This window comes from Panicum hallii, chromosome 2, assembly GCF_002211085.1.
Source record: "Panicum hallii strain FIL2 chromosome 2, PHallii_v3.1, whole genome shotgun sequence".
Lineage (NCBI taxonomy): Eukaryota > Viridiplantae > Streptophyta > Magnoliopsida > Poales > Poaceae > Panicum > Panicum hallii.
In genome coordinates, this window is record NC_038043.1 from 15,013,682 (window position 1) to 15,029,013 (window position 15,332).

The 15,332-nt window shown below is 44.6% G+C and overlaps 1 protein-coding gene and 1 long non-coding RNA gene across 6 annotated transcripts; one reads left to right on the forward strand and one right to left on the reverse strand.

The window, feature by feature from the left end:
• The first annotated feature begins 3,316 nt into the window (after positions 1-3,316).
• LOC112880582 lies at positions 3,317-8,351 on the forward strand. Its single transcript, XR_003226367.1, has 3 exons — positions 3,317-3,361; positions 7,874-7,992; positions 8,230-8,351. It is a non-coding gene; the product is annotated as an uncharacterized LOC112880582 (long non-coding RNA).
• A 168-nt stretch (positions 8,352-8,519) lies between these two features.
• LOC112880580 (protein LONGIFOLIA 1-like) lies at positions 8,520-14,706 on the reverse strand. Of its 5 annotated transcripts, none has more exons than XM_025945287.1 (5): positions 13,862-14,701; positions 13,032-13,099; positions 10,859-12,934; positions 10,471-10,621; positions 8,520-9,582 (listed from the first exon to the last, which is right to left on the reverse strand). In XM_025945287.1, the coding sequence occupies exons 1-5, from the start codon at positions 14,004-14,006 to the stop codon at positions 8,774-8,776; spliced, it is 3,249 nt and encodes a 1,082-aa protein (XP_025801072.1). In that variant the 5' UTR covers positions 14,007-14,701; the 3' UTR covers positions 8,520-8,773. The 5 variants fall into 5 exon arrangements, with proteins under 5 accessions (XP_025801072.1, XP_025801071.1, XP_025801074.1 ...); XM_025945286.1 differs by having other exon boundaries at positions 13,032-13,102; XM_025945289.1 differs by having other exon boundaries at positions 13,041-13,099; positions 13,862-14,700.
• Positions 14,707-15,332: the final 626 nt, after the last annotated feature.

Consider the following 15,332-nt stretch of genomic DNA (forward strand, 5'->3'; position numbering starts at 1 on the left):
CCAATTAATCAGTTCCACGCGTCAGCCACCATGTCATCCCATTTTGAGTCGTGCCAGGACTGCCCTACCCTGGTGGTCTTTCGCCCTCTCCATCCACGGTGCACATCACTACTTTCTGGCGGCGTTCTGCACCACCGCTCTCTCTTCCACAGCTGTCCCAACCCCTCGAGGTTCGCTCTCGCTTTGGTAACGCTAGCTGTGCCCGTCGCCTCCCCTTTTATTGAGTTGTGGCGGTGCTTCCCTCCCAGTCCCAGTACTGCAACGAGGCTGAGCCAGACGTGATGACGCCTCTCTGACCGTCTGACGTGCTGTGCTGAGCCTCGTCCTCAACTAAAACAGTAAAACAGGAAGCACACACCATTCTTCAACCACCCGTGAGTGGCAATTACCCTCCTACATCATGGATTTTTTTATTAGTGATTCCTTGTTCGATTTGATGCAATCGTGGATCGCTTTAGTAGCCTGTAGTTTGATTTTGTGAACCATAATTCTGTTTTGGTGGATTGCAGTTTGATTTGGTCATCGCAGGTGTTTGATTTGGTTATGAGAAACCTGATTAATGCTCTGAAGTTTGTTTATATTTTTCGAGTAGCAGACCTTTCTGCCTGAAATTACATTGTGAAAGATAACTCCTAGTAACCTTAGGTTTGAGGTCCCAAGCAGGAAAGCTTATTATGGTAAACTCAGTTATCTCCTCTTTTCCAACATTTATGATGTGCTCAATGAAGCTGCCCATCTCTATCATTGAACAAGTCGACAAATACAGAAAGCACTGTCTGTGGAGAGGTTCAGAAATTAACTCAAACAAGCCACCAAAAGCAGCATGGAAACTGGTTTGCTTGCCAAAGGAAGAGGGAGGTCTAACTCAAACAAGCCACCAAAAGCAGCATGGAAACTGGTTTGCTTGCCAAAGGAAGAGGGAGGTCTAGGTGTCATTGATTTGAGAGTGCAAAATGAGGCCCTTCTTCTCAAACGTCTACACAAATTCTTCAACAAGGAAGATCTGCCTTGGGTCAACTTAGTTTGGGATAACTATTATAGAAATGGAAAGGCCCATTCTGGTGGTGCCATATTTTGAAATTCTTGGATTCATACAAGGGTCTGGCCTGCTCAAATGTCCAATCTGGCTCGTCAACATACCTCTAGGATGATATGTGGAACGGCATTCTCCCCAGGTTCAGTTTCCTTGAACTCTATTCCTTTACAAGAAACAAATGCATGTCTTTGCAAAAGGCCAGATTGTTGCTGCAGCTGCATAGAATTTTTCACAACCCTTTGGCTGATGAAGCTTTCACACAACTTATGCAGTTGCAGAATTTGCTGACAAATCTACCAATGAGTGAAGAAAATGACCAATGGTCTTATATCTGGGACCAAATTTCTCATGCTCCAAAGCATACAAACACATGAAGGGACACTCTGAGGTGCATGCTGCTTACAGTTGGATTTGGAAATCTTGCTGTCAATTAAAACATAAAATTTTCTTATGGCTTTTGCTGAAAGATAGACTTAGTACCAGAGATCTCCTTAGACGCAGAAACATGATCCTTGATGACTACACCTGTGTTGTGTTGTCTGTGGAACAGGATCCATGGAAACCTTGAATCATCTCTTCTTGCAGTGCAATTTTGCTACACAATGCTGGGCTTCACTGAACTTAGTCAATAATCTGGACTTGAACCCCTTTAATATTCTTGAAACTTTCAGAGCAAGGCTGCACGTACCATTCATTATGGAGGTAATAATATTGATGAGCTGGAGTATTTGGATGGCTCGTAATGGACTCATTTTTGAAGCAAGAGGACCAACAGTACAGCATACCATAGATTTCTTCAAGTCCAATTTTGCAATGGTAATTCATTGTGCAAAATCAAAAAATGTTCAGTCAATGACTTCTTGGCTAGAAAATTTTTCTCCTTAGCTAGTAGTCCTTGTACTTTTTTTAAAACTCTTATTTATTGAATATATATCCAGTAGCCCCCCCCCCCCCCTTCCCCTCTTTCAGTCTAAAAAGAATTACATTGTGATATTAGCAATTTACACAGCTGTAAATTTACATGTATACTTAGGTAGCTATTTAGTGCATACTTATTAGTTAAAGAAAATCATGTCAGATGTACTGCAGAGCAGTGGTTGCCCATCTCATGTTTGGGTCTTTGTAATGCAGTGTCGAGCAGCGTTACCTCTTGCTGATAGCAAGCAGAGGCAGGGCAAGGAGCATATGACCCTCTTCCAAAGAGCTATTGTATTGGTGGTACTACATACAACATATGGTATTATTATTCTATAATTATGGATTTGGTTTCTACTTTTCTGGTCTTGAGTCACAATTTGTTGACTAGATTGTTCAACTGCACATAGGCTTCTAATTAGATTCTTGGCTTTTATACCTCACAGGTACACTGGCAGACTTCATTTTCTAGGACTACGTAACAGAATTTCTCTGTACAAAGATACTATCTGCATCCATAACTGTTGAAAATATTTTGTGTTAGTGCATTGTAAAAGGTGACATACTTTATTAGTTGTCCACCATTATTCCTGTCTCCCTCCACCCGGGGTTCTGTGCCAAACCATGGCTGCTGTTTGCAAAAGTGTTTCATTTGTAATAGTTTGTTAATATAAAATCATGCCTTCATTTCCCCATCATTTTCTCTTATCTCATATTTTAGTTTAGTAAATGCGCACTACCTGGATCTTTACACTCTTTAATTTGATATTAGTAATTTACAAAATAATTTTCTTTTTTAATTAAGAAACAAACAATTTGCTGCCTTGCAGGATATATATGGTTCCTGATATGATAATCTAATTCTGGCTCCTGCCATAAAAACTTCTCTAATTCTAACCCTTCTCTTCCTCTTGTGTTTTCAGTTTGAGGTTTCAGAGTCAATGGGCAGCAGAATGGACTCTTTTAGGTCAGTTTAGGCTCTGTTAATTTAACTGCTCTTCTATAAAGTTTCTTTGTAGCTCTCAAACATCTCAACAGTGCCATCAGTTGTTCTGAGAAATGTGGTTTCGTTTTGCCGTTGCTTAATTTGCTGAATTTGCTGCTGAATTCTAACAGCATTCACGAGGAACCATATCTTCTGGAGCAACAACAGCTAGGACCCCTGCTTAGACATCAATGTCAATTTGGAGGTCAATCTATAGGTATGCTAATTGCACTCATACTCAGAAATACAATGGTAGTTTACCTATATGAGCAAACTCACCAGTCCTGACTCCTGAGCCATAAAGTTTCTCTGTTTGTCTTAAGCTTCAGAGAATAGTAAGTAAGGTTCATCAATTGATTACATTTGCAGGTCTACGCTAAGCCATGCATGCATCCATTGCAAGCAGTGGAGAAACCAAGCAACATGTATGTTCCCCTTTACAATCTTCGTATTTACAAATTTTCTCTGAGAGAGAACACCAGCGCTCAACTAATTCTCATTGAAAATGAGCTCTGAATATCCCCTTGGTGTCTGGAGATACATACATAAAATTCAAAATTACGATGGCTAATGTTGTTGCGTACTGGATCAATTTCTACATTATGAATGAAGCAAATGAGAATTCGAAAAGTTCAACCTATTATCCTTGCCTGAGTTAACCATGGTACTGAGGCAGAACCGCCTGAATTATTCCGGCTCAAGTGCGCTAGTCATCGCTGACCAGCCGATACTAACTCAACGCACTTCAAACGGAACTATCCATTGGTCTGTCGGGTCCCCGCCCGATACAACCACGGTTCAACAGGACCGAAGTAGGTTTACCTCGCACGAAGGCGAGTTTACAACGCAACAGCTCACCAATTTATAATTTACAACATATTAAACGTTATTACAAACCATTCCAAACTTTAGGTAAATTTATACAAACATTGTCTAAAGTAACAAGCTAAAAGCTTGCTCAGGTTTACAGCAGAAGGAAACATAAATACGCGATTACACACGTCGCGAAGGTTGACACGTACTCAGCCCAAAGCTTGGTGTCACTCAGGAGGGTCACTGCCAGCCAGGGACGGATCCCACTCCACGGACCAGCCAAAAGGAACAGAAGTTGGCCATGCAGGGTTATCCGGGGGGTTCTCGAAGGTCATACCTGAAAAATTTACTAGCAAGACTGAGTATACTAATACTCAGCAAGACTTACCCGCTTCGTGGTATACTTAGCCAGATAACTAGACTCATGAAGGCATTGCAAGGGTTCTGGGTTTATTTTCAGCTGAAAAACAACAAAGAGTATGATCTATTTTCAAATTTTAGCTTTCAAGATTCTAATTGATTATCCATTCTAGGTAAGCACCTACACTAAGCAAGCAAGGTTGAGATTAACTTTCATCAAGACAATTCCATCAATAGTTACACTTTTTACTCTATGTGGCAGAAAGAATAAGCAGTCTCAATTTCCGCGAGAGACGGACGATTCTGAATCGAATTCCATCCTTGCAAGGTAAACCTAACTCACACGCTTGGAACATCCAAAGATCGTTCCGAAGCAACCGTTTCCCTCATATTCCGGATTATGGATCAGGGCCACCACAAGCGACTGCAGGACCGTACGCACACCAATTGTGCAGGACGTACGTCTGTAGCGCGACTACATGATCGTACTCCTGTTTGCTACGCAGAACGTACTCCCACACGTCGGTGCGTGTAAACATAAAATAAGAGTCGAGTGGTGGAGACATGTCCATTTGCTGGGCCATTCAGGTACTAGGCTTGTGGCTAGTACTTTCAAACACTTAGTCACCACTACCACACACTGCGACCTTATCAACTTTTATCAACACAGATGGGGTAACCTTCCGAATCATGATATTGCACATGATCCCGTCCATGATCCTTATAGTGACTACAGAATAATAAACATTCAACTCCTATATCGCGCGAGTGACAGGAAATTACCCAATTTCTACCGGTCCTATTAGCAAAGCATCTAGTCGATAAGGACTCGGGCACAATACATAGGTTCCTTGGGTTCATGCATCTAGGGTTCCATTTCAACTCCTAGACTTAATGCAAGATATAATATACAAGTATAGAAGTGCATAATGTAGTAATTTGAAATACTGGATTATGCACTGGGGCTTGCCTTCTTGAGTGGGGTTGGGGGCAGGAGTGTCAGAGACTTCCGAACTTTGGTCCGGGGCTTCAGTTAGAGTCTCGGCGACGTTTATTGGGTCTTCAGAAAACTTTTGGTCTTGTTCCAAGACTAGCTCGTAGTCTCCATCGTCGATTCTACATGGTATGCAATGATTTAAGTGAGATGGTGCTTGAGTTAAAGATTTTATTTCACGATAAAGTTGCAATCCAATAGTTAACACACATGATCTCATAAAACAAGGGGGTTTAGTCTTAAAGCACCATTTACACTTAAGTTATGGTTATAGTACTGGATTTACTGAAAACAGAAACTAAAACATTTGAATTTGAATTCAAACTTCAAGTTTAAATTCAAATTTTAGGTAATTAGAATTATAAATTCTTGAAAATCTAATTATGAACTAATTATCAATATATTAGATTATGGTAAAAAGATCTAAATAAATAAGTTTTAGGAACATGCTTAATTAATTTCAAAACATTTCAAATTGAATTGCCCAAATTCAAAAGAACTTGAACTAAAAAATAATACTAAGCTTGAAACTTTTATACTAGCTTACACATGATCTAAAGATGCTACTTACCAAAAATCTTAAGAAGCTAAGCTTGTATGCAAGAGTTATGTATAAAATACCCCTTTTACTTAGATTTAAAATAAATTCAAAAGTATTTAGTTTCGTACCCAACTCTATTAATAAAAGTTGTAGAGTTTGAATTCTAGTTTCCAACAAAACTGGTTTGGCAATTTTTGGATTTTTCTACAATTTGCTACGAATTTTACAAGCCGGCAGCTTTGCACACATGAAATAACAAAGTAGTTCGCAGGGAGGCCCTCGGGTTCTTGCACTTAGGCCCTTAGAACAGCAATTTAAATTACACATGAGTCCTTGCCGGGGGAAGACGACGGCCGTGACATTCGGCCGGCGTGTTCTCGCCGGCGGCGAGGTCCTGGGTTGGGAGGGATAGGTGCTACGCGACCTACAGGAGTTACCAAACACGATGGGGGTGATGTGCTCGAGGAGCAGTGGCGGAGCACGGCCGGCGATGAGAGATGGCGGCGGCCGTGGCGGCATGTCGTCATTCCCGGTGAGGGGCCGGCGAACACGGGGAAACAAGGCGCGCATGAGCACCGGGGGAGTGCGGGGATGCTTTCCTCCAACTTAATTTGGTCGGAGACCGAGCAGAAGGTAGGAATTGACGGCGAGGTGGGTCGGGTTCTCACCGGCGGTGATGGCGGCCGGCATTCTACGGGCTAGGGTGACAGAGGGCGGTGATGGAGGGGCGAAATTGCTTCAGGAGGAGGATGTGATGCTGATGATGCCTTTGGTCGGGGTGGAGGGGTTCTGTACCGGCTGGTCGGTGGAAGACCGAGCGGCGGCGGAGGAAAGGGACTCGCCGGCGCTGTGGTCCGGCAGTTCTGGTGGAGGAAACTGAAGCTGGCTTGCTCGGTGAGCTTCGGTGGATCGTGGGAATGCTGTTCGTGCTTCGGATCGGGGATGGGGAGTAGTGGTGGAGGCTAACGACGGTGAGCCGGAGTCGCGGAGGAGGTCCGGTGAGAGGTGGCGGTCGGAGCAGGGAAAATTGAGTTGAAGAGGTGTGCAAATGCCAGGGCGTGTGCTAGAGAAGCTATAGGAGGTGCTCGGGGTCCAGAAGAGGGTGTGCCTGTGCGCAAGCAGGAGCTGGCGTGCCAGCGACGTGCGTGGCGACCGGGGCGGAGCTCGGGCAGAGGCAATGCGACATGGAGGACGCAATGGCGGGCCAGCACGGGGTCGGGAGGGCGGCGGCACGGCAGGGGGTTGACGCGTGGGATCGCCGGGAAGCGAGAGGTGGCGCGGGATTGCTACGACGGCGAGCAACGGCGAGGGGCGGCTCGGGCGGGCAGTCGGGCGGCGTGGCACGGCGAGGAGAAGACAGCGCGGCTCGGGGGGGCGGTGGCGTTGGGCTGGGGTGGCACGTGGCTTGACCCAGAGCAGCGCAGGGACGGCAGGGGCAGCGCACATGGCCAGGACAGCGGCGGCGGCGCGCGGCAGAGAAAACAAAGGAGAGGGGGAGAGAGGTAGACGAAGGAGGACCCAAATGCAATTTGTAGAAAGGATAGGGACCATACTGTAATGCATAAATAACTTTTAAACCAGTGCTCAAATGAAGATGGGCCCAAAAGCAAAAATGTATGTTTTTTCAAAATGTACAACTTTGCTTTAAGGTTCATCCACAGAAGAGCTAAGGAGTTGGAGTTAATATAAAATTTAGCAAAGATTCTAAACTTTATACAAATCCTATTTAAAAATTGCACTACAAATACATCCTATGTGTAGTTTCACCTATATTTGTGATTTAAACACAAGTTTTTAACTTTTTCCAAAACAACCTTTATGTATTTGAATTCCACCTCTCTTTCTCATCTATTTCACGCTAAAGGACCTTTATTAATTTATAATTATATGAAACCATTTTTCCTTAGCATTTAAATTTTTTTAAACATACTTTTACCATATTTTGCACATAACATCACACTAAATTTTAGGGTGTGACAATGCTAGATACCTGAGTGTCACAGGTACCTCAAGTCTGAATTTTATTTCTGAATCTGTAATATTTGCAAGAAAAATAAAGTACCTTGAACATGACTTCTACGCGGTCAATCAATCAACAAAGTTCAGAGAAAACAATCAATCTGTAAATTACTTTGCCAGTAAGCTCAGCATGTGTTTGTGACATGGTATACCCTGATCTTATTGTATTTCTCACCATATAACCATGACTAATTTCTTTCATAAGGTCAGCACCACGAGCCTTTGCTAAGGACACTAGGACAGTTGTTCACATCCTTGCGACTCGCAAGTGTTGTCAACAGGACGAGCGCTGCGCCAATTGGTCCTCTGGTCACCAGAACACTGAAATGGTCAGCATTCTTTTCTCTTTTTTTCCTTTTTCTCAGCAACAGAACTTACTTAACTGCAGAAAAAAATTCTGATTGATATAGTTGATTTGTTTATTTTGGCATAGATACCATTGCATTACTCTTCAATGATTAACAGACATCTCATAAACTACATTGACAAATCATGTTACAAATATCTTGTATCTTTGCAGTTCTTCCCGCGCCCCAAATACTAGTTTTTTTCTTATCTGATGACAGAGTGCTCTATTGTCGGCGACGAGCTTAGGAAAGAATCCAGCGTATTTGGATATTGGGCCGTGCAAGAAAGGCGAGTTTAAGGCTACCTACACGGAGAGCAAGGTAGCATAGTCGGCTGTGCACAGTGGGTCTTTGAATCGGCCCAAATTGTTTCTCAGGCCTAAATGGTGGCAAAACGAGCTGAAACTAATGGAAGTGTTGGGTAGCAGCTCTCATCTGAGAGGCTGACAGGGATACATTACAAAGTGGCTAAGGGGCATTCACAAGTTGAGTACTGGAAGAACCTGTAGTTGTAATTTTCAACTGAAATAGCATCTTCCCAATGAAACAAACAGTCAAAAAGCACTGGTATACATAGTATCTACATAGCACAAATGAATGCCCATTCCAGGTCTCTGCAATCTGCGCTGCTAATACAGAAACTTATATACCTCCTCTCTTTAGAGGAAAGAAAGCTCTCATGGCAAACAAAGTTGCATCTTCACAGATCAAGTCCATCCACTTCGACAACCTGATGAATGGTGATATGGTCAACCAAACCGTGTCAAGCAAAGAGCCGCCTTCTCCGCCTGCCTGCTGCCTTCATCTGTGGGCTGTCAGTGGACCCACCACGCACCACCTCGTCGACTAGCTCCTTAAATATCGACCTTTCGATCTCCAGCACCATCCCTGGGAGCTCCCTGTGGAAGCTCGTCCATCCCTGCAGCCTCTGCAGAATCTCTGCATCAGGTATCACGCTGCCTTCCTTCTGGCAGATGCGTGATTGCTCCATCTCCAGGTCTTCGATTCCTGAAGATATGAATTTCACCAGGTGCTGCCCACTAAGAGTTTTTGTAGGTAGATCCTTCGCTCTGGTGAATGAGCTGACTGAATAAACTGCAGTTTCCTGCTCAAACTTCTGAAGGAGAAGCTCATTCACAGTGTCGAACATCAGCTTCCGATGTGCTCTCTTAGGATCAGACTTCACACCGCTTCTGCTCTGATGGATACCATCAGGTTTACTGACCCATCCTGCCTTTCTTTGCTCCAACACGTGGAACAGGTCAGGGTTGATTGGGTAGCCAGAAGAGTGGACATGGAGACCTGACTGTGCTGACCCTAGGTCTTTCATCAGAAGGCCTGAGGCCAGTAGTATCTCAGACACATAACGGTGCTCTGGGCTTTCTGTCTCACACAAGAAAGCAATGTGGTCAACCGGTGGGGCATCCTCATCCTTGTTGATGCTAAGCTGCTGGAGCTTCTCAAGCAAGCTAGCAACATTAGCGAGCTTATTGTTCTTGGATTGCATAGCAGCCTCTCTTGGGTTTGTATCAGAAGGTTTCCAGGGTTTCTCTGATGTGTGGCGCTCATCATCTGCAGGTTTTAGGGAACATGTCAATGGGTAAGTCTCAGCAATAAAAAATTCAGCAAACAATAATGCACGCTAGTTGATCTTTCTGGCACATCAGGAAGTGAATTCAGAAAAGAGCTCAAACAATATTGCCATCATGTACATTTCAGTCACAATTGTCAAATTTTGCGAATCTATTATAACCTATGCAAAAACTTGACAACGAATTTGTAGTGAAAGGGATTGATTTATTTAGAGATCATTGATGATTTGATGAACTGCATAAAAGTCCATGAATATTGATGCAGTGGTAGTAAAAACTTATAGTGTGGGTTTATGAAGCAAAGATGGGGCAATATCACTGAAAATTTACACTGCCAAATACTTGAGGACTGATACAATATGCATTATAGTGTGCTTCAGATACTGAGTAAGCCATGATGTGAAGGATACAGAAGAATATCGAATTGGTAGGTGCCAATTGCAAAGAAAAGAACTTTTGCTTCAGTAGCCACTTGCATCCTTTCCATCCTAGAGACAAATGTAAAGGTTGTAGTACTTATTAATTATGCAACATTACTCAAGCCAACATGGAGTGCACTAGAAGCATGTACCACAAAACCCATATGATTAAACTTGCTTACTGTGCCAGGATGCACTGTCACCTATGAATTTTGGCATCATTTGTCCACAGTAACTTACTGTGGAATCAGAATATGCATTGGGGGTGTACAAAATGGAGTACACATAAAACTTTTGGTTCAAATGTTGCTTCGAAAGTGCAACAAACAATTCAGAATGGATGAAAAGTAAATTAAAACTATAGCGAAGTGAAACAAAAATCATATTTGAGCTTCCAGTTGCTATGGTTAACACCAAGAGTTTGGAGAGTGGTAGAAAGCTGATCTTACCAGCAGTAAGTGAAGTTGAAATCCCGCTGGTAGGAAACAAATCCTCCTGATCAAACGAAGAGTCCAACACAGAAACTGGACTTGGCCGTTCAGAGATAGCAGTGGAAGGGTCTATAGTTGACACATCCTTGCTTGCATCATATGAGGTTTTCTAAAGAAAAGATGCAAACCATAAAAATTAGACATGCAGTATTGTACATTGTATGATTTAATTTGTCATTATTGTTTCCTGACTCAACTAGCCAAGGAGAGAGATTTCCAGAAGACCAAAACCAGCCAATATTTCTATACTATTATTCGGTCAGAATAGTTAAGTGTTGGAAATGATATTTTCATCTTAAAAGTAGTGACGCTTTAGAATAAAGGCATAATTCGAAGAAAACCCTACCACTTTTTGCGGATTCCTTCCTGATGGAGTTCCATTGCCTTGCTCAAAGTTAGAAACATTCACTTCTGTAGACCTGTCTCTGCTTATAACTACTATATCCACCTCCGAAGCAACACACATATTGCCATCTGACCTTGTGGACATATCATTGCCTTGCTGATTCAGGCTCCCTGTCCTGTTATTCAATCCATTGGGCATGCCATCATTAACTTCTTGTGCACGCACAGGTTTCCTTCTGAATTTGCTTCGGGGTGACACGGTGTCCAAATTATTCCTATCTCCAGATTGCCTTTGGCTTTTGTTTGACTCAGCAGAAGAAATAGGTGGTCTAGCCCTCCGCTCTGAATCAAGTTTTCTCTGTAGTAATCTTGGGCTAGTGGAATTTTTATTCTTTTGCAAATTTGTGCTACTGTCTCTTGGCAGCTGCTGTCTTCTGGATGAGCTCTCAGTAACCAGCAGTGAACTAAACTTTTGCTTGTTACTGCTATCTTCATTCTTTCCATTTGATTTCCTATCATAAGAAACAAGGGATTGAGAAGTAGGGACTCTAGGACTCCATTTCGCATGCTGCTCTTTAGCTGTCCTATTGATCACTGAAGCTTTCCTTTTATCAGTGCTATTGCCTGTTTGCAGATGTGGAAGGTCAGACGAACCCCCTAATGGAATGACAGAAGAATCCACTTCGCTGAAAAGGTTTGCAGATTTCGTAGGCTTCATGATCACAATAGGCGATTTGAAAGAGCTTTCTGCATTGCTCTCTTCAGGCACCCATATGGAGTTGGTGTTACTGTTCATTGTCACGTTCAGATTGACCATCTCTTGGTCATCATGGTTTCCATCATATAGCTTTGACATGGATGCTTCCTCCCGTTTCTTGTTTTCCAACAGTCCTTTTGCTTGCATAGAATCCAAGATCTGTTTAAGGGCTCTAAGGTCCTTGTTCGATTGCTGAAAATCAAGGTCCTTGAGCCGCTTCTCTATGTCGCTGAAGACTGATGTAACAGGTTCTCTTCCATGGGCTCCTTTTGATCCCTTTGGTAGTTTTCGAGGTAGGACAATTCTTTCTTGTTGCTTCCACGGTGCAGTTTCAACAGGAAACTTAGAGTTAGGTAAATTTCTTACTGTTGAATCCTGATTCCTTTGTTGTCGAGGAGCGGACTCGTTGTGGGATGAGATGCTCAAGGGATTCAACATGGTCTCTTGCTTGCTCTCTTTGACTGTTTTGCATGCCTGCGATGATGCTGTACTTTCATTATGCTCAGGCAACTCCTCCAATCCCATGAGCTTTGCAACAACACTAGGAAGCCGCTTGCAGGCAGGCTGTTCCTGCTGAGTCTCCAGGCCTGCATTGGACCCAGTACCGTTGCTGCTGCTTCTGTCTGAGGAACTCAAGATTGGCTTCGATCGAGAGTTCAATTCACGATTCCAAAGGTGACCTTCCTTGATGTCCAGTGACAACCTTGGTACCTCCCTCATTCTTGATGCTGCCTCCTTCCCATCATCGTATGAGAACCGAGGAGCATCACATGAAAGTCTTGCATGATGGCCTGATTCAGATGGAGCCCAAGAGGCTTCCCTGAGCTTGGCTAGCACTCGAAGAGATTCGTTGATGTCCATGAGACCCTTGCTTTTTCCTTGTGTACTGTTGCGAGGAGGCCCATCCAATTGCCTGGGTGGATCTCCAAAGTTGAATGGGTGATCTTTTACTTCATCCCCGTTGAAAACTCTGACTGACGAGTCACCGCTGTCCTTGTAGATTGAATCCTTCACAAGATTTTTTATACCGAGAGTTGGCAGGCTGGATTGAGCTGCAGTCATATTATCAGGCTTGATAAGCACATCATCAGGGTAGTTGAGTCCATTCTCACTGTCAAAAGAGCTCTTGAGCATCGGCGAGCACTTGAAAGACCTCTCTGGAAATAGCATTCGGTCAGTGGACGATAGGTCCTGTTGAGTTGACCTGTTTCCATCAAGAGAGGAGAATGACGAAGATGGTGACGATGAATATGAGGTCTGCGACATTTCTGCTGCTGGTGTCCTCTGGTTTTCAGCCCAAGTTTTGCTCGAGTTCTTCTCCTGAATGCAGTTTCAGTAACTCAATCAGGATTTGGATGTCAGTTAAAAAAACACAGGTGTAACTACTCTGCTGCATATGCAAAATTCGGAAACTCACAAGGACAACCTGGGGTGAAAATCTTGTGCAGTCTCCCCCTACACTTGGGCTGCTGGACAGCGCATGGCCTGCTGCAGGAAGTGAAATGATTCTCAGTGCTGAGCCAGACAAAAGAAGCAAGCATGGCAGTTGTTACAACAAAAGGGAAATAGGAAGACATTAGTCACATGATATAGAAAAAAAACGAAGTGTCAGCATCACTGCCAAATTAAAGGAGCAAATTTGGGGAAATAATTTTTTTCCTTTGATCTAATGGATAGTGCGTACAGCCAGGTTCCAGTGCCACCTTCTCTCAGGCACAATTTTCTTATCTGAAGCAAGGTTCCTAGTCTCCAAGGGCTAGTTTCTGTCAGTGGCCATGGCTGATTTGAAGATAGTTAATGGATGTGAAAGGACGCTTCTTGGTGTGTCAGCAGCCAGCACCAACTTTTCGTTCATCATCAGTTGCAGCCAACCCAACATCTTCGCCCAAAAACGTGGTACCTTACCAGTTATCAACAGCACCTAGCAGAACTCATTGCAGGTTGATTGGAACGAACACCAAAGTCTGGAGCATGCATCTGCAGGGACTGAACCTGTCGGGTAATTTGTACCATTTGTTTATCCATGCTGAAATCACAAACCAGGACCTGATCTAAGTCTTGAAAAAGCTGAGTTCTTTGCTGCCCGCATTCCAAGTAGGGATCGCAAGGCGAAGAGACCGGGGTTGAATTGAAATAGGCCGCATCCAAGGCACAGATCACGGCTTGAAGCACACAGAAGCTAGATTGCTGCAGTTGCAGAACGGAGAAGGCGGCAAGAGAAGAGAAGGCAGAGCAAGGGGAGCGAACCTGTTGGGGGAAGGAGCCTCTTGTGGGAGGAGGCGAGCGGGTGGCGGCGGTCGAAGGCCTGCAAGATCCCGGTGACGCAGCCCACCTGGCGGTGGAAGTCCGGGCGCCTGTCATCCGCCAACGCCCCCAGGTACTTGGCCGGCATCCTCCGATTCCCCTTCCCCTCTTGCCGTTGCGGCCTCAAGAAAGAGGTAGCAAGCAGAGGAGGCCACAAGGGAATCCGGAAATGCAGGAGGCTGCCCCCTTGGTAGTAGCAGGTAGCAGGTCAAGAAGAAGAAGGCGTCATCTCTGACTGTCCCGCCGCATTTCCCGGAGGAGGAGGTGGGGGGCCTCACCGGAGACCCTCCCGGGAGAGGGAGACGCTCGTGCCTCCCTGACGGTGAGCATCAACCGATCAAGAAGGCCAGCCACCAGTGCTGCCTCTCACTCTCACTCACTGCCAAAGCTCCGGCCTCCAGGTAGCAGGATGCCAAGATTTCCGGCGCCCTCCTCCCGTTTCCTGTTCCTATGGCCGGGAGGGAGGGAAGGGGAGGCAGCCTTGTGAGGAAGACTAGAGAATCAGTGAGAAACTGAGAACAGAGGAGAGGCTTGGCAAGTTGGCACGGTGCTGCATATGACTTTGCCTCTCTTTTGTTAAAATAAATAAAACTGGGAGCTTACCATGGAGATTAAGGTGAGGTGACGAGTCAATAATGATCCTGATAGTTGCAATTACAGAAGGCGGGTAGCTCTCAACCTCACGGAGAGAGAGATGGGGGAGACTGACAGACAAAATATGGTTGGATTGCACTGCCATGGCCTACCGCTTGTGCTTGCTGGGACCAGAACCAGACCAGCCATTGCAACCCATTCTCTCTCTCCCCCCTCTTCTGTTCTCAGCGGCAGCCCATGTGCCCCATCTCTCTCTCTCTCTCTCTCTCTCTCTCTGCGCGTGTACGTGTACCACAACAATTTTGGCATCTGGTGGCGTGAAGGACTGAAGCCTGAAGGCAACCAAGACCGGTGAAGAATTGGCTGGTTGGATTCAGTTGAGTAGGAGGGAAACTTCCGCCGTTCCTGACAGCCTGGTTGCTGGGCACAGTAAAATCTAATCTAACTAACGATGTGGTGTGTGCAGGGATTAGCTGTGTGAGTTACTGCTAATCGTCTGTACTGTAATTCTTGTTTATGGTTGGAAGCATTGAATGCACGGGCCAGCGAGCGGGCAGGGGAGCTGCTACTGACCAACAGTGCATTCATGGTGTTCATCCGTGAAGACCACACTGTCCATACCTCCAAGGCGTGCCGTTGAAGCATTGCAGGATATATGCAGTGATGCCAACTGCACAGCAAAGAGCAGACCAATGACAACCACCGCCTGCAGTACGAATGAGAAAACCTGCTGTGTAAATGAGATTTCCAAGGTGACATTTCCAAAAGAAAAAAAGTTGAAGCATGGACTTGCCCGGTAAAATATGCAGCTTAAGCAAGG